General features: G+C 47.2%; 1 protein-coding gene across 4 annotated transcripts in view; it reads right to left on the bottom strand.

The window, feature by feature from the left end:
- The window catches only part of LOC139570932 (BAR/IMD domain-containing adapter protein 2-like), a 174,740-nt gene that overhangs the window by 108,793 nt on the left and 38,294 nt on the right, over positions 1-27,653 (bottom strand). For all 4 annotated transcript variants that reach the window (XM_071393289.1, XM_071393295.1, XM_071393280.1 and 1 more), the window contains exon 2: positions 2,635-2,710. In XM_071393289.1, the coding sequence (XP_071249390.1) occupies positions 2,635-2,710 (76 nt within the window). The remainder of the gene's footprint in view (positions 1-2,634; positions 2,711-27,653) is intronic.

Below are 27,653 nucleotides of genomic sequence, written 5' to 3'. Positions count from 1 at the left end.
ATAAGGGTCTATGACTGGGCAGCAGACAGCGGTTGGGGGAGAGAAGGGTCAGACAGGACCAACGTAATGATGAGGGACAGACCAGAGGATTAGGGTCTATGACTGGGCAGCAGACAGCGGTTGGGGGAGAGAAGGGACAGACAGGACCAACGTAATGATGAGGGACAGACAGGACCAACGTAATAAAGAGGGACAGACAGGACCAACGTAATGATGAGGGACAGACCAGAGGATTAGGGTCTATGACTGGGCAGCAGACAGCGGGTGGGGGAAGAGAAGGGTCAGACAGGACCAACGTAATGATGAGGGACAGACCAGAGGATTAGGGTCTATGACTGGGCAGCAGACAGCGGTTGGGGGAGAGAAGGGACAGACAGGACCAACGTAATGAAGAGGGACAGACAGGACCAACGTAATAAAGAGGGACAGACAGGACCAACGTAATGAAGAGGGACAGACAGGACCAACGTAATGAAGAGGGACAGACCAGAGGATTAGGGTCTATGACTGGGCAGCAGACAGCGGGTGGGGGAGAGAAGGGTCAGACAGGGTAGTGATCCACCACTTCCAAGCTACATTAGCATAGAGAGAGGACACCATCTACCTCAGGGTTAGGACGCAACTCCCTTGACATGCAGAATTACAAATGGATTCCAAAAAGCCCCAGCCAACAGACGAGTCCTTTCCAGGGGGTGAACCTGTACACCAAGCTGCCTCACATTACAAAAACAAGACAGGCTCCTACCCTATGGGCCGTTGAGGCTCAGACTAAAGCTTAGTTACTACTGACGAACACAACCATATGGATTTACAGCATGTGTCCACCCACGCCCCCTCCTCTTCACTCACCTCTTAATGGCCTAACTGGCCTGGGCCAATCCTCCAGGTCTCCCTATTAGACCTGTCCAGCCTACCAGGAACAGATAAACTGGCATGGGGTGAAGGGGGGGGGGGGGGGGGGGGGATCAGAGACCAGCCACTCAGAGGGGGAGCTACATCCCCCTGACCCACCAACCCACTGCAGAGGGCAGACTCCTTCATGGATTATTATCCCACTGCAGAGGGCAGACTCCTTCATGGATTATTATCCCACTGCAGAGGGCAGACTCCTTCATGGATTATTATCCCACTGCAGAGGGCAGACTCCTTCATGGATTATTATCCCACTGCAGAGGGCAGACTCCTTCATGGATTATTATCCCACTGCAGAGGGCAGACTCCTTCATGGATTATTATCTCACTGCAGAGGGCAGACTCCTTCATGGATTATTATCCCACTGCAGAGGGCAGACTCCTTCATGGATTATTATCTCACTGCAGAGGGCAGACTCCTTCATGGATTATTATCTCACTGCAGAGGGCAGACTCCTTCATGGATTATTATCCCACTGCAGAGGGCAGACTCCTTCATGGATTATTATCTCACTGCAGAGGGAAGACTCCTTCATGGATTATTAACTCACTGCAGAGGGCAGACTCCTTCATGGATTATTATCCCACTGCAGAGGGCAGACTCCTTCATGGATTATTATCTCACTGCAGAGGGCAGACTCCTTCATGGATTATTATCCCACCGCAGAGGGCAGACTCCTTCATGGATTATTAACTCACCGCAGAGGGCAGACTCCTTCATGGATTATTATCTCACTGCAGAGGGCAGACTCCTTCATGGATTATTATCCCACTGCAGAGGGCAGACTCCTTCATGGATTATTATCCCACTGCAGAGGGCAGACTCCTTCATGGATTATTATCCCACTGCAGAGGGCAGACTCCTTCATGGATTATTATCCCACCAAGTTATCTGGATATAATCAGTGTTGAGGAGACAGTGATAGACTCTTCTGTCAGGTAATGTGTTATTGTGTCAGTGGTGTGTATTGGGGTGTTGACAGACCTGACCTACGGTACAAAGTGAGAGATATCTGAGCAAGTTAGGTTCAACTACCTTCTGTCCTCTGTGTGGTAAGGTCATCTGTACTCGTCTGCTCTCCTAAACTCCTTCACCTCTTTAGTAAAACCAAAGAGTGAGCAAACACACACACACCCACTTCCATTGTCTATCAGATCTATTATAGTGAACTGTCTATCACTCCACCAGAGGTACACAGTGCTCCATCTCTGCTCTGATTAGGACCCAGCCGTCGATTGTACTGCTGTTCTGCTCTGAAACACACCTCTCTGTGTGAGTCCCAAACAACACCCTATTCCCTCTGGTCTAAAGTAGTGCACTATGTAGAGAATAGGATACCATTTGGGAAACACACTCCCTCCTGAGGCTGTGCCAGGGGCTGCAGACCAGATGATAAGACTGGCTGTGGGACTGCTACAGTGTCAGGATGAGAAATATCATCTCTTTCTTTAAATGAGACGGCACAAAGGAGACTGGGAGCAGGAGGCTGGCTGCCTAGACCTGGAGAGGAGAGGGAGAGGAGTGGGAGGAGAGGAGAGAGTGCAGGAGGCTGGTGACTGGCTGCCTAGGCCTGGAGAGGAGAGGGAGAGGAGTGGGAGGAGAGGAGAGTGAGAGAGCAGGAGAAAGAGAAAGCGAGGTGAAGAACAGACGACAAACAGAGGAGAGAGGAGAATAACAGGCCACAGAAAGAAATTAGAGGAGAGGAAGAATAGAACACTCACTGGATAGGGCCTTCTCATAGCTCTTCCCCATGGCAACGAAGTTCCGCAAGCAGGGGTTGAACTGTTCCATGATGGACTGAAAGAGAGAGAAGGGAGGGGAGTTAGAGGAGAAACAGACAATAACAGTACAACTGACATACTACTGGAGTGGCCATAAATACACACACACACACACACACACACACACACACACACACACACACACACACACACACACACACACACACACACACACACACACACACACACACACACACACACACACGTGCGCTTGCTTGCCTACACACGCGTGCGCTTGCCCACACACATAAAACACAGCACTTCTCAATTTCTAGAATAACCATGTTGAATCAATAGTCCGCCTACAGTGCTTTTCAACATGTTATGTTATCAATGACTGTAGCAGGGAGGAGAGGGAGGGAGAGAGGGGGTCAATGACTGTAGCAGGGAGGAGAGGAATATGGAGGAGAGGGAGGGAGGGGGTCAATGACTGTAGCAGGGAGGAGAGGAATATGGAGGAGAGGGAGGGAGGGCCATTGATTATGTAGGTGGAATGAGAGAGAGACTGCAGAGGACTGAAATAATGCAGTGGTCTTTCTGCATAGTATTACATGGAAAGCACAGTGGAGGCTGCTGGGAGAAGGACAGCTGGAATGGAGTACATGGGATGGTATCAACCAAATGGAATACCATTCCACTCATTCATCTCCAGCCATTACAAATGGAATACCATTCCACTCATTCATCTCCAGCCATTACAAATGGAATACCATTCCACTCATTCATCTCCAGCCATTACAAATGGATTACCATTCCACTCATTCATCTCCAGCCATTACAAATGGATTACCATTCCACTCATTCATCTCCAGCCATTACAAATGGAATACCATTCCACTCATTCATCTCCAGCCATTACAAATGGAATACCATCCCACTCATTCATCTCCAGCCATTACAAATGGAATACCATCCCACTCATTCATCTCCAGCCATTACAAATGGAATACCATTCCACTCATTCATCTCCAGCCATTACAAATGGATTACCATTCCACTCATTCATCTCCAGCCATTACAAATGGATTACCATTCCACTCATTCATCTCCAGCCATTACAAATGGAATACCATTCCACTCATTCATCTCCAGCCATTACAAATGGAATACCATTCCACTCATTCATCTCCAGCCATTACAAATGGAATACCATTCCACTCATTCATCTCCAGCCATTACAAATGGAATACCATTCCACTCATTCATCTCCAGCCATTACAAATGGATTACCATTCCACTCATTCATCTCCAGCCATTACAAATGGAATACCATTCCACTCATTCATCTCCAGCCATTACAAATGGATTACCATTCCACTCATTCATCTCCAGCCATTACAAATGGATTACCATTCCACTCATTCATCTCCAGCCATTACAAATGGAATACCATTCCACTCATTCATCTCCAGCCATTACAAATGGAATACCATTCCACTCATTCATCTCCAGCCATTACAAATGGATTACCATTCCACTCATTCATCTCCAGCCATTACAAATGGATTACCATTCCACTCACTCATCTCCAGCCATTACAAATGGATTACCATTCCACTCATTCATCTCCAGCCATTACAAATGGAATACCATTCCACTCATTCATCTCCAGCCATTACAAATGGATTACCATTCCACTCATTCATCTCCAGCCATTACAAATGGATTACCATTCCACTCATTCATCTCCAGCCATTACAAATGGATTACCATTCCACTCATTCATCTCCAGCCATTACAAATGGAATACCATTCCACTCATTCATCTCCAGCCATTACAAATGGAATACCATTCCACTCATTCATCTCCAGCCATTACAAATGGAATACCATTCCACTCATTCATCTCCAGCCATTACAAATGGAATACCATTCCACTCATTCATCTCCAGCCATTACAAATGGAATACCATTCCACTCATTCATCTCCAGCCATTACAAATGGAATACCATTCCACTCATTCATCTCCAGCCATTACAAATGGAATACCATTCCACTCATTCATCTCCAGCCATTACAAATGGAATACCATTCCACTCATTCATCTCCAGCCATTACAACGAGCCCATCCTCCCCAATTAAGATGCCAACAACCTCCTGTGACGGAAACAGAGGTGTGTGTGGATCAGGAATAACAACGTCCACTATATATACAGAATAACATGCCCGGTCTTCTCTCTACAATGACAATGCAACCATTACTATAAACACGGAACAGGCTTGACATCTCCCATCCACACCTCCTCCTCCTCCTCCCTCTCATCCTCCTTCCAGAGTTTCTTCCAATTAGTCTAGTCCCAGTCTGACAGGTGTGTAAAGGCAGCTACTCCAAGCAGCCCCCCTGCTTCCTCAGTCCCTGTCCATACTGCTGGCAGGTCCATAGTACCTTACTCTGCTGTAGTTCTCCAATTATAAAACCCTGCAATGGTAACAATGTGTTCCAGGGTGAAAAATCCTTCAGTATCTGCACACCATAATGTGTAAACCACTCCAGTTTGGCAAGTCATTTGTGGTTCCCTACATCACTGTGTATCCTGTTAAACCAAGGGCAGTGCAGTCGCTCTTCAGGTCCACTAACTCCCTCCCTGGACACTGATTGGCTGACACCAGAGGTCACCTTCCTGGTTATGACAAACTTTCTGAACGTTTAGTAAAACTGGGTCTGGCCCTGAGGGGGGAACGGACTGGAGGAGAGAGACTTAGCGGGACGGAGCAAAACAGTGCACAGGGCCAGGAGTGGTGGCTCAGCGTTATCAGCATCTGCAGCAAACAGACACTCACGCATGCAGACAGGTGCACGCACACACACACACACACACACACACCAACAGAGCGTCAGCGTGAGTATCAATCTAACCGATGTTATAATGCCCTTTTTCACAAAGTGCTTATACAGAACACATGAAGTAGATGAGATAGGAAGATAACTACCGCTGCTACTGAAACACAGCCCTGCCTGAGAGCACTAGATCTAACAGGACAGTTTCTTCACAGGTAGAGGAAGGGTGATGTATTCAATGCAAAGGAGAGCTAGAGGCAGGCTTAGATGGGTTCCATGCAGAAAACAGAGATGTTCAGGAAAGGGAGTGGGGACCATCTTACAGGTAGATATTTTCCATGTAAGCAGGGAATGATAATTGTCTCAGGTAGACAGAGACATCTAGATGTTACAGTAAGGTAAAGGATCCTCCTCACAGGTAGATCAAGGTTATTGTTATTCCATGCAAGCAGGGAATTATAATACTGCAGATAGAACACAGAGATGTAATAATAATACTGCAGGTAGAACACAGAGATGGAATAATACTACTGCAGGTAGAACACAGAGATGGTATAATAATGCTGCAGGTAGAACACAGAGATGGTATAATAATACTGCAGGTAGAACACAGAGAAGGAATAATAATACTGCAGGTAGAACACAGAGATGGAATAATACTACTGCAGGTAGAACACAGAGATGGTATAATAATGCTGCAGGTAGAACACAGAGATGGTATAATAATACTGCAGGTAGAACACAGAGATGGAATAATAATACTGCAGGTAGAACACAGAGATGGAATAATAATGCTGCAGGTAGAACACAGAGATGGAATAATAATACTGCAGGTAGAACACAGAGATGGAATAATAATGCTGCAGGTAGAACACAGAGATGGAATAATAATACTGCAGGTAGAACACAGAGATGGAATAATAATACTGCAGGTAGAACACAGAGATGGAATTATAATACTGCAGGTAGAACACAGAGATGGAATAATAATACTGCAGGTAGAACACAGAGATGGAATAATAATGCTGCAGGTAGAACACAGAGATGGAATAATACTACTGCAGGTAGAACACAGAGATGGAATTATAATGCTGCAGGTAGAACACAGAGATGGAATAATACTACTGCAGGTAGAACACAGAGATGGAATTATAATGCTGCAGGTAGAACACAGAGATGGAATAATAATGCTGCAGGTAGAACACAGAGATGGAATAATAATGCTGCAGGTAGAACACAGAGATGGAATAATAATGCTGCAGGTAGAACACAGAGATGGAATAATAATGCTGCAGGTAGAACACAGAGATGGAATAATAATACTGCAGGTAGAACACAGAGATGGAATAATAATGCTGCAGGTAGAACACAGAGATGGAATAATAATACTGCAGGTAGAACACAGAGATGGAATAATAATACTGCAGGTAGAACACAGAGATGGAATAATAATGCTGCAGGTAGAACACAGAGATGGAATAATAATACTGCAGGTAGAACACAGAGATGGAATAATAATGCTGCAGGTAGAACACAGAGATGGAATAATAATACTGCAGGTAGAACACAGAGATGGAATAATAATACTGCAGGTAGAACACAGAGATGGAATTATAATACTGCAGGTAGAACACAGAGATGGAATAATAATACTGCAGGTAGAACACAGAGATGGAATAATAATGCTGCAGGTAGAACACAGAGATGGAATAATACTACTGCAGGTAGAACACAGAGATGGAATTATAATGCTGCAGGTAGAACACAGAGATGGAATAATACTACTGCAGGTAGAACACAGAGATGGAATTATAATGCTGCAGGTAGAACACAGAGATGGAATAATAATGCTGCAGGTAGAACACAGAGATGGAATAATAATGCTGCAGGTAGAACACAGAGATGGAATAATAATGCTGCAGGTAGAACACAGAGATGGAATAATAATGCTGCAGGTAGAACACAGAGATGGAATAATAATACTGCAGGTAGAACACAGAGATGGAATAATAATGCTGCAGGTAGAACACAGAGATGGAATAATAATACTGCAGGTAGAACACAGAGATGGAATAATAATGCTGCAGGTAGAACACAGAGATGGAATTATAATACTGCAGGTAGAACACAGATGGAATTATAATGCTGCAGGTAGAACAGAGATTGAATTATACTGAATAAAAATAGAAAAATGCAACAATTTCAAAATATATTTCTGAGTTAAAGTTCATACACTGCTCAAAAAAATAAAGGGAACACTTAAACAACACAATGTAACTCCAAGTCAATCACACTTCTGTGAAATCAAACTGTCCACTTAGGAAGCAGCACTGATTGACAATAAATTTCACATGCTGTTGTGCAAATGGAATAGACAACAGGTGGAAATTATAGGCAATTAGCAAGACACCCCCAATAAAGGAGTGGTTCTGCAGGTGGTGACCTCAGACCACTTCTCAGTTCCTATGCTTCCTGGCTGATGTTTTGGTCACTTTTGAATGCTGGCGGTGCTTTCACTCTAGTGGTAGCATGAGACGGAGTCTACAACCCACACAAGTGGCTCAGGTAGTGCAGCTCATCCAGCATGGCACATCAATGCGAGCTGTGGCAAGAAGGTTTGCTGTGTCTGTCAGCGTAGTGTCCAGAGCATGGAGGCGTTACCAGGAGACAGGCCAGTACATCAGGAGACGTGGAGGAGGCCGTAGGAGGGCAACAACCCAGCAGCAGGATCGCTACCTCCGCCTTTGTGCAAGGAGGTGCACTGCCAGAGCCCTGCAAAATGACCTCCAGCAGGCCACAAATGTGCATGTGTCTGCTCAAACGGTCAGAAACAGACTCCATGAGGGTGGTATGAGGGCCCGACGTCCACAGGTGGGGGGTGTGCTTACAGCCCAACACCGTGCAGGACGTTTGGCATTTGCCAGAGAACACCAAGATTGGCAAATTCGCCACTGGCGCCCTGTGCTCTTCACAGATGAAAGCAGGTTCACACTGAGCACATGTGACAGACGTGACAGAGTCTGGAGACGCCGTGGAGAATGTTCTGCTGCCTGCAACATCCTCCAGCATGACCGGTTTGGCAGTGGGTCAGTCATGGTGTGGGGTGGCATTTCTTTGTGGGGCCGCACAGCCCTCCATGTGCTCGCCAGAGGTAGCCTGACTGCCATTAGGTACCGAGATGAGATCCTCAGACCCCTTGTGAGACCATATGCTTGACCACAGTGCTACAGGGAGACAGGACAGACCGCTGATCGTCCTTGCAGTGGCAGACCACGTGTAACAACACCTGCACAGGATCGGTACATCCAAACATCACACCTGCAGGACAGGTACAGGATGGCAACGACAACTGCCCGAGTTACATCAGGAACGTACAATCCCTCCATCAGTGCTCAGACTGTCCGCAATAGGCTGAGAGAGGCTGGACTGAGGGCTTGTAGGCCTGTTGTAAGGCAGGTCCTCACCAGACATCACCGGCAACAACGTCACCTATGGGCACAAACCCACCGTAGCTGGACCAGCGTTTATCGTCGAAGGAATGAGCATTACACCGAGGCCTGTACTTTGGAGCGGGATCAATTTGGAGGTGGAGGGTCCATCATGGTCTGGGGCGGTGTGTCACAGCATCATCGGACTGAGCTTGTTGTTGTTGCAGGCAATCTCAACGCTGTGAGCTACAGGGAAGACATCCTCCTCCCTCATGTGGTACCCTTCCTGCAGGCTCATCCTGACATGACCCTCCAGCACGACAATGCCACCAGCCATATTGCTCGTTCTGTGCGTGATTTCCTGCAAGACAGGAACGTCAGTGTTCTGCTGTGGCCAGCAAAGAGCACGTCTGGGACCTGTTGGATCGGAGGGTGAGGGCCATTCCCCACAGAAATGTCAGGGAACTTGCAGGTGCCTTGGTGGAAGAGTGGGGTAACATCTCACAGCAAGAACTGGCAAATCTGGTGCAGTCCATGAGGACGAGATGCACTGCAGTACTTAATGCAGCTGGTGGCCACACCAGATACTGACTGTTACTTTTGATTTTGACCCCCCCCTTTGTTCAGGGACACATTATTCAATTTCTGTTAGTCACATGTCTGTGGAACTTGTTCAGTTTATGTCTCAGTTGTTGAATCTTGTTATGTTCATACAAATATTTACACATGTTAAGTTTGCTGAAAATAAATGCAGTTGACAGTGAGAGGACGTTTCTTTTTTTGCTGAGTTTATAATGACATGAAAATAAGTGATTCCAGTACATTGCCACCAGCTGATTATGACCTGGGGAAATCACCTCACAATCACAACTGACATGTAAAACAACGTACTCCTGTCCCTCCAAATGACTGACATGTAGAGATACACACTCAGTTCCCCTCTGAGGAAGTTAAACCACAACACTCCCCACGGGGTACCTGCTCATGTTTATTCCTCTCTCTGTCTCTGTCCTCTTTCTGTCTGTCTCTGTCCTCTTTCTGTCTGTCTCTGTCCTCTTTCTGTCTGTCTCTGTCTCTCTGTCTGTCTGTCTCTGTCCTCTTTCTCTTTGTCCGTCTGTCTCTGTCCTCTTTCTCTTTGTCCGTCTGTCTCTGTCCTCTTTCTGTCTGTCTCTGTCCTCTTTCTGTCTGTCTCTGTCCTCTTTCTGTCTGTCTCTGTCCTCTTTCTGTCTGTCTCTGTCCTCTGTCTGTCTCTGTCCTCTGTCTGTCTCTGTCCTCTGTCTGTCTCTGTCCTCTGTCTGTCTCTGTCCTCTGTCTGTCTCTGTCCTCTGTCTGTCTCTGTCCTCTGTCTGTCTCTGTCCTCTGTCTGTCTCTGTCCTCTGTCTGTCTCTGTCCTCTGTCTGTCTCTGTCCTCTGTCTGTCTCTGTCCTCTGTCTGTCTCTGTCCTCTGTCTGTCCTCTGTCTGTCTCTGTCCTCTGTCTGTCTCTGTCCTCTGTCTGTCTCTGTCCTCTGTCTGTCTCTGTCCTCTGTCTGTCTCTGTCCTCTGTCTGTCTCTGTCCTCTGTCTGTCTCTGTCCTCTGTCTGTCTCTGTCCTCTTTCTGTCTCTGTCCTCTTTCTGTCTCTGTCCTCTTTCTGTCTCTGTCCTCTTTCTGTCTCTGTCCTCTTTCTGTCTCTGTCCTCTTTCTGTCTCTGTCCTCTTTCTGTCTCTGTCCTCTTTCTGTCTCTGTTCTTATGTAAGGCATTGAGAGGAGATCAGACACACACACAGCTTTGTAAACAGTGGTAGAGTGTTGTTGACTGGTAGGATGATTACATAAAGCAGAGTCCACTACAGTCCAGCACAGCAGAGTCCACTACAGTCCAGCAGGTCAGCAGTATTGCATGTTGGCTCCCACAGAGACATACACATGCTCCCAGAGAGAAGGCACAGCTGTGGGACACAAAGGGGTGGAGGTGACCCACCCTCCTAGAGAGAAGACATGGTCTCTCCTACCCCCCGTCTTCCGTCTCCCTACCCCCCGTCTCCCCTACCCACCATCTCCCGTCTCCCTACCACCGTCTCCCCTACCGCCCGTCTCCCCTACGTCTCCCGTCTCCCCTACCCCCCGTCTCCCCTACCACCCGTCTCCCCTACCACCATTTCCTGCTGTACTGTGTAAAATATTAAAGGCAGGATTCAGATCTCCTTAAAAAACATCCACTAAAGCGTCCTGACGTGATTGACAGAGACACAGGTGACCAACTCCTGACCCCGACACAAAACCATAAGTACATAATAACTGGGTTGAGAATGTCAACATGGCTGTGTGACAGCTGGGGGCTCAGAGAGTGTCTGGTGGACCAGTCAAACTAGACTACTGGGTTGAGAATGTCAACATGGCTGTGTGACAGCTGGGGGCTCAGAGTGTCTGGTGGACCAGTCAGACTAGACTACTGGGTTGAGAATGTCAACATGGCTGTGTGACAGCTGGGGGCTCAGAGTGTCTGGTGGACCAGTCAGACTAGACTACTGGGTTGAGAATGTCAACATGGCTGTGTGACAGCTGGGGGCTCTGAGAGTGTCTGGTGGACCAGTCAGACTAGACTACTGGGTTGAGAATGTCAACATGGCTGTGTGACAGCTGGGGGCTCTGAGAGTGTCTGGTGGACCAGTCAGACTAGACTACTGGGTTGAGAATGTCAACATGGCTGTGTGACAGCTGGGGGCTCTGAGAGTGTCTGGTGGACCAGTCAGACTAGACTACTGGGTTGAGAATGTCAACATGGCTGTGTGACAGCTGGGGGTTCTGAGAGTGTCTGGTGGACCAGTCAGACTAGACTACTGGGTTGAGAATGTCAACATGGCTGTGGGACAGCTGGGGGCTCAGAGAGTGTCTGGTGGACCAGTCAGACTAGACTACTGGGTTGAGAATGTCAACATGGCTGTGTGACAGCTGGGGGCTCAGAGTGTCTGGTGGACCAGTCAGACTAGACTACTGGGTTGAGAATGTCAACATGGCTGTGTGACAGCTGGGGGCTCAGAGTGTCTGGTGGACCAGTCAGACTAGACTACTGGGTTGAGAATGTCAACATGGCTGTGTGACAGCTGGGGGCTCTGAGAGTCTGGTGGACCAGTCAGACTAGACTACTGGGTTGAGAATGTCAACATGGCTGTGTGACAGCTGGGGGCTCTGAGAGTGTCTGGTGGACCAGTCAGACTAGACTACTGGGTTGAGAATGTCAACATGGCTGTGTGACAGCTGGGGGCTCAGAGTGTCTGGTGGACCAGTCAGACTAGACTACTGGGTTGAGAATGTCAACATGGCTGTGTGACAGCTGGGGGCTCAGAGTGTCTGGTGGACCAGTCAGACTAGACTACTGGGTTGAGAATGTCAACATGGCTGTGTGACAGCTGGGGGTTCTGAGTGTCTGGTGGACCAGTCAGACTAGACTACTGGGTTGAGAATGTCAACATGGCTGTGTGACAGCTGGGGGCTCTGAGAGTGTCTGGTGGACCAGTCAGACTAGACTACTGGGTTGAGAATGTCAACATGGCTGTGTGACAGCTGGGGGTTCTGAGAGTGTCTGGTGGACCAGTCAGACTAGACTACTGGGTTGAGAATGTCAACATGGCTGTGGGACAGCTGGGGGCTCAGAGAGTGTCTGGTGGACCAGTCAGACTAGACTACTGGGTTGAGAATGTCAACATGGCTGTGTGACAGCTGGGGGTTCTGAGAGTCTGGTGGACCAGTCAGACTAGACTACTGGGTTGAGAATGTCAACATGGCTGTGTGACAGCTGGGGGTTCTGAGTGTCTGGTGGACCAGTCAGACTAGACTACTGGGTTGAGAATGTCAACATGGCTGTGTGACAGCTGGGGGTTCTGAGTGTCTGGTGGACCAGTCAGACTAGACTACTGGGTTGAGAATGTCAACATGGCTGTGTGACAGCTGGGGGTTCTGAGAGTGTCTGGTGGACCAGTCAGACTAGACTACTGGGTTGAGAATGTCAACATGGCTGTGTGACAGCTGGGGCTCAGAGTGTCTGGTGGACCAGTCAGACTAGACTACTGGGTTGAGAATGTCAACATGGCTGTGTGACAGCTGGGGGCTCAGAGTGTCTGGTGGACCAGTCAGACTAGACTACTGGGTTGAGAATGTCAACATGGCTGTGTGACAGCTGGGGGCTCTGAGAGTGTCTGGTGGACCAGTCAGACTAGACTACTGGGTTGAGAATGTCAACATGGCTGTGTGACAGCTGGGGGCTCAGAGAGTGTCTGGGGGGCCAGTCAAACTAGACTCAGAGTTCAGAACAACGACAGTGTTAGTTTACACTCTGTATCAGCCTACACTAGATCTGTTGATGGAGCACAACATACCACACATATTACGTCCATGTAAGAAACACTTTGAAAAGTCTCCCTCTCTCCATTCTCTCTCTCCTTGTTGTGTGAGCTAATTGGAAAATGGGGCCGAGGGGCAGTGAGAAGAAAGTGTGTGTGTCAGGGTTATTCCTGAGTCTACAGGAGAATGGGGCTGACTGCTCTGTCCTACATCAACAGCTCCAATTCAGTCACATACAGGAAGACAGAGAACACACACCCCTACAGTAAAGACAGGAAGACAGAACACACACCCCTACAGTAAAGACAGGCAGACAGAACACACACCCCTACAGTAAAGACAGGAAGACAGAGAACACACACCCCTACAGTAAAGACAGAGAACACACACCCCTACAGTAAAGACAGGAAGACAGAGAACACACACCCCTACAGTAAAGACAGGAAGACAGAGAACACACCCCCCTACAGTAAAGACAGGAAGACAGAGAACACACCCCCCTACAGTAAAGACAGGAAGACAGAGAACACACACCCCTACAGTAAAGACAGGAAGACAGAGAACACACACCCCTACAGTAAAGACAGGAAGACAGAGAACACACACCCCTACAGTAAAGACAGGAAGACAGAGAACACACACCCCTACAGTAAAGACAGGCAGACAGAACACACACCCCTACAGTAAAGACAGGAAGACAGAGAACACACACCCCTACAGTAAAGACAGGCAGACAGAACACACACCCCTACAGTAAAGACAGGAAGACAGGGAACACACACCCCTACAGTAAAGACAGGAAGACAGAGAACACACCCCTACAGTAAAGACAGGCAGACAGAGAACACACCCCTACAGTAAAGACAGGAAGACAGAGAACACACACCCCTACAGTAAAGACAGGAAGACAGAGAACACCCCCCTACAGTAAAGACAGGAAGACAGGGAACACACACCCCTACAGTAAAGACAGGGAACACACACCCCTACAGTAAAGACAGGGAACACACACCCCTACAGTAAAGACAGAGAACACACACCCCTACAGTAAAGACAGGAAGACAGAGAACACACACCCCTACAGTAAAGACAGGCAGACAGAGAACACACACCCCTACAGTAAAGACAGGCAGACAGAGAACACACACCCCTACAGTAAAGACAGGAAGACAGAGAACACACCCCTACAGTAAAGACAGGAAGACAGAACACACACCCCTACAGTAAAGACAGAGAACACACCCCACTACAGTAAAGACAGGAAGACAGAGAACACACCCCACTACAGTAAAGACAGGAAGACAGAGAACACACACCCCTACAGTAAAGACAGGGAACACACACCCCTACAGTAAAGACAGGCTACAGTCGGTGTTGTCAAGACGTCTTGGTACCTCTGGCTCTCCTCTCTCTCCTGGCTGATGTGATTAACAGACTAGCTGTACGGTTCTCATCATCTCCATGTCCTCTCCAGTCCCCATACATTCCTCTGTGATGACATAACAGTTCTGCTGTAGTCACAGTATGATGTCTGTTCATCACACACACACACACACATAAATCAGTAGTTTGAGTGCTTCTTGTGAACCAGATCAACTACTGTGTGTTCGTGTGCACAAGGTTGTGTGAGTCAGTCATTTGGATGGGGGGGGGGGGGGGGGGGTACATCGTTTTACATGTCAGTTGTGATTGTGAGGTGATTTCCCCAGGTCCTAATCAGCTGGTGGCAACGCACTGGAATCACTTATTTTCATGTCATTATAACCTCTGTGGGGATGCTGTGATGGTGAATAGAGGAGGAGGGTCTGTGTGTGTGTGTGTGTGTGTGTGTGTGTGTGTGTGTGTGTGTGTGTGTGTGTCCTAATGGGCTAATGTGTGTGAGAAGACAGGTGTGCAGAGTGGGTGAATGCAGGAGGATGGAGTTATTTACTACTGATCACAGAGTGGGTGAATACAGGAGGATGGAGTCATTAACTACTGATCACAGAGTGGGTGAATACAGGAGGATGGAGTCATTAACTACTGATCACAGAGTGGGTGAATACTGGAGGATGGAGTCATTAACTACTGATCACAGAGTGGGTGAATACAGGAGGATGGAGTCATTAACTACTGATCACAGAGTGGGTGAATACAGGAAGATGGAGCCATTAACTACTGATCACAGAGTGGGTGAATACTGGAGGATGGAGTCATTAACTACTGATCACAGAGTGGGTGAATACTGGAGGATGGAGTCATTAACTACTGATCACAGAGTGGGTGAATACTGGAGGATGGAGTCATTAACTACTGATCACAGAGTGGGTGAATGCAGGAGGATGGAGTCATTAACTACTGATCACAGAGTTTGTGAATACTGGAGGATGGAGTCATTAACTACTGATCACAGAGTGGGTGAATACTGGAGGATGGAGCCATTAACTACTGATCACAGAGTGGGTGAATACTGGAGGATGGAGTTATTAACTACTGATCACAGAGTGGGTGAATACTGGAGGATGGAGCCATTAACTACTGATCACAGAGTGGGTGAATACAGGAAGATGGAGCCATTAACTTCTTGCAACTATAGGGGGTGCTGTTCCGCATTAGCATATTTGGGTCTCCAAATTAAACTGCCTCGTGCTAAATTCTTGATCGTACAATATGCATATTATTGTTATTATTGGATAGAAAACAGTCTATAGTTTCTATAGGAGTTGAAATTTTGTCTCTGAGTGGTACAGAACAATTTTTACAGCACTTTTCATGACAGGGTTCAGATTTCAGAAATTTTTACCTCTGATCTGGGGTCTGTTTATAAGGCCACAGTGAATGCTATGAAGAAACCGACACTGCCTACGTCTTCCTCTGGGTGTCTGTACGTCATCACGTTTTCAATGAAATCGATGGGACGTTCACAGCCATTATAAATGACCAAAATGTACAGAGACCGCCCTTTCTCAACGTTCGCCTCAAGCGTGAAGGCCATCGGACCTGCCTCGTTCCAAATCGTTTTCTAACCAGCTATATTTCTCCGGTCATGTTTTCAGTCGTTATAGTTGTTAAAAACATCATAATGTGGTTAATTTTAACCGTTTTATAGCAATTTATATCCGTTTAGTGCGATTCTGAGGAATTTATTTGTCGTGCACTTTCTAGCTTTGGGAACGTTTCGCGGTCTCGGTCGTTGTTAGTGGACATTTCGAAGGACAGAGGACATCTATCGACCAAAAGACGTTTATAACATAGAAAGGATACATTGCCCAAGAATATGATGGAAGATCAGCTCAAAGTAAGCAATATTTAATATGATAAACCGTGTTTCTGTCGAAATATTTTAAACGCATACATCGCCATTTTGTTTGGTATAGCTTCACTTGGCCAACCCTGTATTGAAAAGTAAGGATAATTTTAAAAATGTAAATCAGCGGTTGCATTAAGAACTAATTTGTCTTTCGATTCCTGTCAACCCTGTATTTTTTAGTCAAGTATATGATTAGCTTTTAATTAAACTAGATCACTCTGATAGATGACGTCAGACATATTGAGGCTTGATTTCCTAGTATTTTTATTGTGTAACCACGGTTTTGTATGGCTAAATATGCACCTTTTCGAACAAACTGTATATGTATGTTGTAAAATGATGTTACAGGAGTGTCATCGGAAGAATTCTGAGAAGGTTAGTGAAAAAATTAATATCTTTTGGCGGTGATTACGTTATAGCGCTCTTTGGCTGGAATCGATGCTCTGGTAACGTTTTCACATGTAGTATGCTAACTTATCGATTTATTGTGTTTTCGCTGTAAAACGCTTAGAAAATCTGAAATATTGTCTGGAATCACAAGATCTGGGTCTTTCCATTGCTATGCTTTGTCTATTCTTATGAAATGTTTTATGATGAGTAAATTGGTCATACACGTTGCTCTATCTAGTAATTCTAGTCGATTTGCGATGGTCGGTGCAATTGTAAACTGTGATTTCTACCTGAAATATGCACTTTTTTCTAACAAAAACTATCCTATACCATGAATATGTTATCAGACTGTCATCTGAAGAGGTTTTTTCTTGGTTAGTGGATATCAATATCTTAGTTGAGCCGAATTGGTGATAGCACCTGAAGGAGTAAGAAACTGATGGAGTTAGAATAGTGGTGTATTTTGCTAACGTGTTTAGCTAATAGATTTACATATTTTGTCTTCCCTGTAAAACATTTTAAAAATCTGAAATGGTGGCTTTATTCACAAGATCTGTATCTTTCATCTGGTGTCTTGGACTTGTGATTTAATGATATTTAGATGCTACTATCTACTTCTGAAGCTATGCTATCTATGCTAATCAGTGTGTGGGGGGTGGGGGGTGATCCCGGATACGGGGTTGAGGTTCGGTAAAGGTTAACTACTGATCACAGAGTGGGTGAATACTGGAGGATGGAGCCATTAACTACTGATCACAGAGTGGGTGAATACTGGAGGATGGAGTTATTAACTACTGATCACAGAGTGGGTGAATACTGGAGGATGGAGCCATTAACTACTGATCACAGAGTGGGTGAATACTGGAGGATGGAGTTATTTACTAACGATCACAGAGTGGGTGAATGCAGGAGGATGGAGTCATTAACTACTGATCACAGAGTGGGTGAATACTGGAGGATGGAGTTATTTACTAACGATCACAGAGTGGGTGAATACTGGAGGATGGAGTCATTAACTACTGATCACAGAGTGGGTGAATGCAGGAGGATGGAGTTATTTACTAACGATCACAGTTAGATGAACGTCCCACAGGTACAGAGTCATTTATCTTTAAGACCCTGACCTCATTTTGTCTGGTTCCTTTCCATTGGGAGGTATTTATTTTGACTGGGATGGGAGTGGAAACCATTTATCCTCCTTTATTCTACAAAGAAAAGAAAAAAAACTCTGCTTCTCCCTCCAGCCTCATTCCCCCTTACAGCACTTAAACGTGTGTGTGCGTGTGTTTGTGTGTGTAATCATCTTTCTTTATTGTTCTCTGAAAAGACAAGGCCTCCCTCCCTGGTTCTCCCTCCAGCCTCCTCTTTCTTACTGAAACATTTTATCTGGCCTGTTCCATTTCCCTCTCATACTTCCTTTGATTGGCTCCTTTAATTTGAGCCCTCTGAGCTGCTATAATAATTCAACACTCCCAGGGGCTCTCATGTACAGACACGCTGACGGGTAACCTCGGAGAGAGCGAGTGCGAGCGCAAAGGACTATAGAAACTAGCAGCCTGCAGACCTCGATTCAAAACACCTCCAAATCCTTCAAATACTTAACGAGCGTCTGCTCTAGTCTGCCCGATAGAAAGGATTTGCGGTTTTGGGACTATTGTTCCATTAAGGAACAGCATCCAGGCAAACTCAATCAAGCAAAGATAAAGTATTGTGAATGACTCCAGGTAGTATTTGAAGCCCTGCAGTCTTTACTAAAGGATGGCAGAGGAGGAGGGATAGAGTCCAGTTCTTCATGTTGGCACAAAGAAAAGTCATTCTAGAAGCTCAAAAGTCCTAGATTATGAGGAATGTTCCTCTGTTCATAAAGGCTGTGACATCATAGTAGGTTATCTGCATTGTGTCCCTCCACCCACCACCCGCCAACCCCTCTTTACGCTACTGCTACTCTCTGTTCATCATATATACATAGTCACTTTAACTATATCTACATGTACATACTACCTCAATCAGCCTGACTAACCGGTGTCTGTATGCAGCCTCGCTACTTTTATAGCCTCGCTACTGTATATAGCCGGTCTTTTTACTGATATCTGAGTGAGTGACAAACAATCAATGGAGGACCCCTGGAGGCCAGGGCCACTGGAGGTCAGGACCAGGGCCACTGGAGGTCAGGGCCACTGGAGGTCAGGGCCACTGGAGGTCAGGACCACTGGAGGTCAGGACCACTGGAGGTCAGGGCCACTGGAGGTCAGGACCACTGGAGGTCAGGGCCACTGGAGGTCAGGACCACTGGAGGTCAGGGCCACTGGAGGTCAGGACCACTGGAGGTCAGGGCCACTGGAGGTCAGGGCCACTGGAGGTCAGGGCCACTGGAGGTCAGGGCCCCTGGAGGTCAGGGCCACTGGAGGTCAGGGCCACTGGAGGTCAGGGCCACTGGAGGTCAGGGCCACTGGAGATCAGGGCCACTGGAGGTCAGGACCCCTGGAGGTCAGGGCCACATTTTGAAATTGCACCTGGTGTATTCTACTATTCTAACTCTCGATAGGATGTTGAGACCTCGACTGAGTTCTTCAAAATAAAAATAGGCCACTTATGTTGCTTGTGCCTGGAGCCGGGCCTGTATTAGTAACTGTTCTGTTATTCCTCCTGTCTGTGACATGGTATAGGCCCTGTACTAGTAACTGTTCTGTAATTCCTCCTGCCTGTGACATGGTATCAGCCCTGTACTAATAACTGTTATGTTATTCCTCCTGCCTGTGACACGGTATAGGCCCTGTACTAGTAACTGTTCTGTTATTCCTCCTGCCTGTGACATGGTATAGGCCCTGTATTAGTAACTGTTCTGTTATTCCTCCTGCCTGTGACATGGTATAGGCCCTGTACTAGTAACTGTTATGTTATTCCTCCTGCCTGTGACATGGTATCAGCCCTGTATTAGTAACTGTTCTGTTATTCCTCCTGCCTGTGACATGGTATCAGCCCTGTACTAGTAACTGTTCTGTTATTCCTCCTGCCTGTGACATGGTATCAGCCCTGTACTAGTAACTGTTCTGTTATTCCTCCTGCCTGTGACATGGTATAGGGCCTGTACTAGTAACTGTTCTGTTATTCCTCCTGCCTGTGACATGGTATCAGCCCTGTATTAGTAACGGTTCTGTTATTCCTCCTGCCTGTGACATGGTATCAGCCCTGTATTAGTAACTGTTCTGTTATTCCTCCTGCCTGTGACATGGTATAGGCCCTGTATTAGTAACGGTTCTGTTATTCCTCCTGCCTGTGACATGGTATCAGCCCTGTATTAGTAACTGTTCTGTTATTCCTCCTGCCTGTGACATGGTATAGGCTCTGTACTAGTAACTGTTCTGTTATTCCTCCTGCCTGTGACATGGTATAGGCCCTGTATTAGTAACTGTTCTGTTATTCCTCCTGCCTGTGACACGGTATAGGCCCTGTATTAGTAACTGTTCTGTTATTCCTCCTGCCTGTGACATGGTATAGGCCCTGTATTAGTAACTGTTCTGTTATTCCTCCTGCCTGTGACATGGTATAGGCCCTGTACTAGTAACTGTTCTGTTATTCCTCCTGCCTGTGACACGGTATCAGCCCTGTACTAGTAACGGTTCTATTATACCTCCTGCCTGTGACATGGTATAGGGCCTGTATTAGTAACTGTTCTGCTATTCCTCCTGCCTGTGACATGGTATAGGCCCTGTATTAGTAACGGTTCTGTTATTCCTCCTGCCTGTGCCACATTATTCCGTCAGATACTGCTGTTCCATGTCCTGGATATTAGGGGTGGACAGGCCTGGCTTGGTGAACAGGGAGGCAGAGCTAGAAAGGCAGAAGCTCAGTGTTTGGAGTGGACAGGCCTGGTGAGCAGGGAGGCAGAGCTAGAAAGGCAGAAGCTCAGTGTTTGGAGTGGACAGGCCTGGTGAGCAGGGAGGCAGAGCTAGAAAGGCAGAAGCTCAGTGTTTGGAGTGGACAGGCTTGGTGAGCAGGGAGGCAGAGAGCTAGAAAGGCAGAAGCTCAGTGTTTGGAGTGGACAGGCTTGGTGAGCAGGGAGGCAGAGCTAGAAAGACAGAAGCTCAGTGTTTGGAGTGGACAGGCTTGGTGAGCAGGGAGGCAGAGCTAGAAAGACAGAAGCTCAGTGTTTGGAGTGGACAGGCCTGGTGAGCAGGGAGGCAGAGCTAGAAAGGCAGAAGCTCAGTGTTTGGAGTGGACAGGCCTGGTGAGCAGGGAGGCAGAGAGCTAGAAAGACAGAAGCTCAGTGTTTGGAGTGGACAGACCTGGTGAGCAGGGAGGCAGAGCTAGAAAGACAGAAGCTCAGTGTTTGGAGTGGACAGACCTGGTGAGCAGGGAGGCAGAGAGCTAGAAAGACAGAAGCTCAGTGTTTGGAGTGGACAGGCTTGGTGAGCAGGGAGGCAGAGCTAGAAAGACAGAAGCTCAGTGTTTGGAGTGGACAGGCCTGGTGAGCAGGGAGGCAGAGCTAGAAAGACAGAAGCTCAGTGTTTGGAGTGGACAGGCCTGGTGAGCAGGGAGGCAGAGCTAGAAAGGCAGAAGCTCAGTGTTTGGAGTGGACAGGCCTGGTGAGCAGGGAGGCAGAGCTAGAAAGGCAGAAGCTCAGTGTTTGGAGTGGACAGGCCTGGTGAGCAGGGAGGCAGAGCTAGAAAGGCAGAAGCTCAGTGTTTGGAGTGGACAGGCTTTGTGAGCAGGGAGGCGGAGCTAGAGAAATAGAGAGTGAGAGAGAGGCAGAAACTAAAGGCCTGCAGATTCATATCATCTCCAGCACCAACATCAACATCTGCACATTTCTATGTTTTGTAGTAAGAAAGATAAAGATGAGTGTTTCCAATGACATGATCAACCAATTAGTAGACAGTTAGTAGGCAATGCCTCTTCATAATTGGTTAAAATTCCGATGCACACCGATGATGTCATTGGGAACAGGCATCTTCCTCCATCTTTCTTACTATATAGAAACACACAATGTTGGAGTGGTGCTGGAGACTATGAAGTAGAAACATTTAGAAATGGGCAGAGGGAGCGAGGGCAAGGGAGCGAGGGCAGAGAGAGAGGGCAGAGAGAGAGGGCAGAGAGAGAGAGGGCAGAGAGAGAGAGAACACACTATTTCACCATTTAACCATCAGTACAGAGATGTCTCATGCAGCCATCTGGCTAGACTCCGGCAGGTAGTCTGAGATAGAGTGCTCTCTCTCTCTCTCTCTGTTGGTCCCATAGTCATCTATTAGCTAGAGGCTCAGGTAGTGAGAAGGAAGCCAGGTCTCCTGCCATAAACAGCCCTCCTCAACATCCTGCCTCTGTCAGGCTGCAGTACCAACACTCACTACCAGATGATCGTTGGCTGGAGGGGGAACGCTGTGTGATCTCCTGTTTGTTTATGGAGTACTACTAACCCTTCATCACCCCCTCCTCCTGGAACAACTCACTACCAGATGATCGTTGGCTGGAGGGGGACCGCTGTGTGATCTCCTGTTTGTTTATGGAGTACTACTAACCCTTCATCACCCCCTCCTCCTGGAACAACTCACTACCAGATGATCGTTGGCTGGAGGGGGAACGCTGTGTGATCTCCTGTTTGTTTATGGAGTACTACTAACCCTTCATCACCCCCTCCTCCTGGAACAACTCACTACCAGATGATCGTTGGCTGGAGGGGGACCGCTGTGTGATCTCCTGTTTGTTTATGGAGTACTACTAACCCTTCATCACCCCCTCCTCCTGGAACAACTCACTACCAGATGATCGTTGGCTGGAGGGGGAACGCGGTGTGATCTCCTGTTTGTTTATGGAGTACTACTAACCCTTCATCACACCCTCCTCTTGGAACAACTCACTACCAGATGATCGTTGGCTGGAGGGGGAACGCGGTGTGATCTCCTGTTTGTTTATGGAGTACTACTAACCCTTCATCACCCCCTCCTCCTGGAACAACTCACTACCAGATGATCGTTGGCTGGAGGGGGACCGCGGTGTGATCTCCTGTTTGTTTATGGAGTACTACTAACCCTTCATCACCCCCTCCTCCTGGAACAACTCACTACCAGATGATCGTTGGCTGGAGGGGGAACGCTGTGTGATCTCCTGTTTGTTTATGGAGTACTACTAACCCTTCATCACCCCCTCCTCCTGGAACAACTCACTACCAGATGATCGTTGGCTGGAGGGGGACCGCGGTGTGATCTCCTGTTTGTTTATGGAGTACTACTAACCCTTCATCACCCCCTCCTCCTGGAACAACTCACTACCAGATGATCGTTGGCTGGAGGGGGAACGCTGTGTGATCTCCTGTTTGTTTATGGAGTACTACTAACCCTTCATCACCCCCTCCTCCTGGAACAACTCACTACCAGATGATCGTTGGCTGGAGGGGGAACGCTGTGTGATCTCCTGTTTGTTTATGGAGTACTACTAACCCTTCATCACCCCCTCCTCCTGGAACAACTCACTACCAGATGATCGTTGGCTGGAGGGGGACCGCTGTGTGATCTCCTGTTTGTTTATGGAGTACTACTAACCCTTCATCACCCCCTCCTCCTGGAACAACTCACTACCAGATGATCGTTGGCTGGAGGGGGAACGCGGTGTGATCTCCTGTTTGTTTATGGAGTACTACTAACCCTTCATCACACCCTCCTCTTGGAACAACTCACTACCAGATGATCGTTGGCTGGAGGGGGAACGCGGTGTGATCTCCTGTTTGTTTATGGAGTACTACTAACCCTTCATCACCCCCTCCTCCTGGAACAACTCACTACCAGATGATCGTTGGCTGGAGGGGGACCGCTGTGTGATCTCCTGTTTGTTTATGGAGTACTACTAACCCTTCATCACCCCCTCCTCCTGGAACAACTCACTACCAGATGATCGTTGGCTGGAGGGGGAACGCGGTGTGATCTCCTGTTTGTTTATGGAGTACTACTAACCCTTCATCACCCCCTCCTCCTGGAACAACTCACTACCAGATGATCGTTGGCTGGAGGGGGACCGCTGTGTGATCTCCTGTTTGTTTATGGAGTACTACTAACCCTTCATCACCCCCTCCTCCTGGAACAACTCACTACCAGATGATCGTTGGCTGGAGGGGGACCGCGGTGTGATCTCCTGTTTGTTTATGGAGTACTACTAACCCTTCATCACCCCCTCCTCCTGGAACAACTCACTACCAGATGATCGTTGGCTGGAGGGGGACCGCTGTGTGATCTCCTGTTTGTTTATGGAGTACTACTAACCCTTCATCACCCCCTCCTCCTGGAACAACTCACTACCAGATGATCGTTGGCTGGAGGGGGACCGCGGTGTGATCTCCTGTTTGTTTATGGAGTACTACTAACCCTTCATCACCCCCTCCTCCTGGAACAACTCACTACCAGATGATCGTTGGCTGGAGGGGGACCGCGGTGTGATCTCCTGTTAACCCTTCATCACCCCCTCCTCCTGGAACAACTCACTACCAGATGATCGTTGGCTGGAGGGGGACCGCGGTGTGATCTCCTGTTAACCCTTCATCACCCCCTCCTCCTGGAACAACTCACTACCAGATGATCGTTGGCTGGAGGGGGACCGCGGTGTGATCTCCTGTTAACCCTTCATCACCCCCTCCTCCTGGAACAACTCACTACCAGATGATCGTTGGCTGGAGGGGGACCGCTGTGTGATCTCCTGTTAACCCTTCATCACCCCCTCCTCCTGGAACAACTCACTACCAGATGATCGTTGGCTGGAGGGGGACCGCGGTGTGATCTCCTGTTAACCCTTCATCACCCCCTCCTCCTGGAACAACCACAGTGCTCAGTTAGAAAGCAACAACAAAGCGCTGGTTGGTTTCTATGGCAACAGTGCTCTGTAAGGACTGCTGCTTATTGGGCTCCAGTTTGTCCCTAATTCACTCTCTCTGAGCTGCTAACTGTTACCAACTGAAGACATTCATAAATGTGTTATTTTGTTCAAAACAGGTGTGTATTGTACAGTATGAGTGAGAGGTGTGTATTGTACAGTACAGTATGAGTGAGAGGTGTGTATTGTACAGTATGAGTGAGAGGTGTGTATTGTACAGTATGAGTGAGAGGTGTGTATTGTACAGTATGAGTGAGAGGTGTGTATTGTACAGTACCGTATGAGTGAGCAATGACCAACGTCTTCTGTAGAGACCAGTAAGACTCCACTGACTGACTCACTCAACCATTGGCTAGTGGGCTAATGGAGGCACAGAATGGATCTATTGTACGGGTCAAAAGTTTTAGAACACCTACTCATTCAAGGGTTTTTCTTTATTTTTACTATTTTCTACATTGTAGAATAATAGTGAAGACATCAAAACTATGAAATAACTCATATAGAATCATATAGTAACCAAAAAAGTGTTAAATCAAAATATATTTTATATTTGAGATTCTTCAAATAGCCACCCTTTGACTTGATGACAGCTTTGCACACTCTTGGCATTCTCTCAACCAGCTTCATGAGGTAGTCACCTGGAATTCATTTCAATTAAACAGGCGTGCCTTCTTAAAAGTTCATTTGTGGAATTTCTTTCCTTCTTAGTGAATTTGAGCCAATCAGTTGAGTTGTGACAAGTTAGGGGTGGTACACAGAAGACAGCCCTATTTGGTAAATTACCAAGTCCATATTATGGCAAGAACAGCTCAAATAAGCAAAGAGAAACGACAGTCCATCATTATTTTAAGACATGAAGGTCAATCAATACGGAAAATGTCAAGAACTTTGAATGTTTCTGAAAGTGCAGTCGCAAAAATCATCAAGCGCTGTGATGAAACAGGCTCTCATGAGGACCGCCACAGGAATGGAAGACCCAGAGTTACCTCTGCTGCAGAGGATAAGTTCATTAGAGTTACCAGCCTCAGAAATTGCAGCCCAAAAGAAATGCTTCAGAGTTCAAGTAACAGACACATCAACTGTTCAGAGGAGACTGCTTGAAAAATCAGGCCTTCATGGTCGAATTGCTGCAAAGAAACCACTACTAAAAGGACACCAATAAGAAGAGACTTGCTTGGGCCACTGTAAAGCATGGAGGAGGAGGTGTTATGGTGCTTTGCTGGTGACACTGTGATTTACTTAGAATTCAAGGCACACTTAACCAGCATGGCTACCACAGCATTCTGCAGCGATACGCCATCCCATCGGGTTTGCGCTTAGTGGGACTATCATTTACTTTTCAACAGGACAATGACCCAAAACACACCTCCAGGTTGTGTAAGGGCTATTTGACCAAGAAGGAGAGTGATGGAGTGCTGCATCAGATGACCTGGCCTCCACAATCCCCCGACCTCAACCAAATTTAGATGTTTTGCGGCGCCAACACAGACAAAACATTTTTTTGGTATTATTATTATTATTATTATGTATATCGTTGTATTTTAAATGTGTGACTGTCCTTGTATATCAGTGTATCAATGTTTTGTTACTTGTCATGTTGTGTGTTTTGTGTGGACCCCAGGAAGCTGCTTCTGCAAAAGCTAATGGGGATCCTAATAAACAAACTGTTCGTCCAATCAAAACCAAATAGTATGTCACATGCACCAAATACAACAGGTGTAGACTTCACTTACTTGTATTTATTTTACTGACTTTACTTACAAGCCCCTTCCCAACAATGTAGTATTATAAAAATACCACAAGCGGAATAAAATAAAATACACAAGAATGAAGCTATAAAAAAAAAAAATGTTATAAAATGTATGCACTCTACTATAAGTCGCTCTGGATAAGAGCGTCTGCTAAATGACTAAAATGTAAATGTAAATGTCTATAAACATGGAGTATCAGTACCAGAACAGCAGCTGACCAGAGCTAGCAACAGCCGCTGACCGGAGCTAGCAACAGCAGCTGACCGGAGCTAGCAACAGCAGCTGACATGTTAAAGCAGGTGAAAGCTAGCCTTGCAGTAGCCTCTGCAGAGTCTCCAACAGCCAGACATGTTAAAGCAGATGAAAGCTAGCCTTGCAGTAGCCTCTGCAGTCTCCAACAGCCAGACATGTTAAAGCAGGTGAAAGCTAGCCTTGCAGTAGCCTCTGCAGAGTCTCCAACAGCCAGACATGTTAAAGCAGATGAAAGCTAGCCTTGCAGTAGCCTCTGCAGAGTCTCCAACAGCCAGACATGTTAAAGCAGATGAAAGCTAGCCTTGCAGTAGCCTCTGCAGTCTCCAACAGCCAGACATGTTAAAGCAGGTGAAAGCTAGCCTTGTAGTAGCCTCTGCAGTCTCCAACAGCCAGACATGTTAAAGCAGGTGAAAGCTAGCCTTGCAGTAGCCTCTGCAGTCTCCAACAGCCAGACATGTTAAAGCAGGTGAAAGCTAGCCTTGCAGTAGCCTCTGCAGTCTCCAACAGCCAGACATGTTAAAGCAGGTGAAAGCTAGCCTTGCAGTAGCCTCTGCAGTCTCCAACAGCCAGACATGTTAAAGCAGGTGAAAGCTAGCCTTGCAGTAGCCTCTGCAGTCTCCAACAGCCAGACATGTTAAAGCAGGTGAAAGCTAGCCTTGCAGTAGCCTCTGCAGTCTCCAACAGCCAGACATGTTAAAGCAGATGAAAGCTAGCCTTGCAGTAGCCTCTGCAGTCTCCAACAGCCAGACATGTTAAAGCAGGTGAAAGCTAGCCTTGCAGTAGCCTCTGCAGTCTCCAACAGCCAGACATGTTAAAGCAGGTGAAAGCTAGCCTTGCAGTAGCCTCTGCAGTCTCCAACAGCCAGACATGTTAAAGCAGGTGAAAGCTAGCCTTGC

Source organism: Salvelinus alpinus, chromosome 1 (assembly GCF_045679555.1).
Source record: "Salvelinus alpinus chromosome 1, SLU_Salpinus.1, whole genome shotgun sequence".
Lineage (NCBI taxonomy): Eukaryota > Metazoa > Chordata > Actinopteri > Salmoniformes > Salmonidae > Salvelinus > Salvelinus alpinus.
This window is presented reverse-complemented; position numbering and strand designations above follow the sequence as displayed.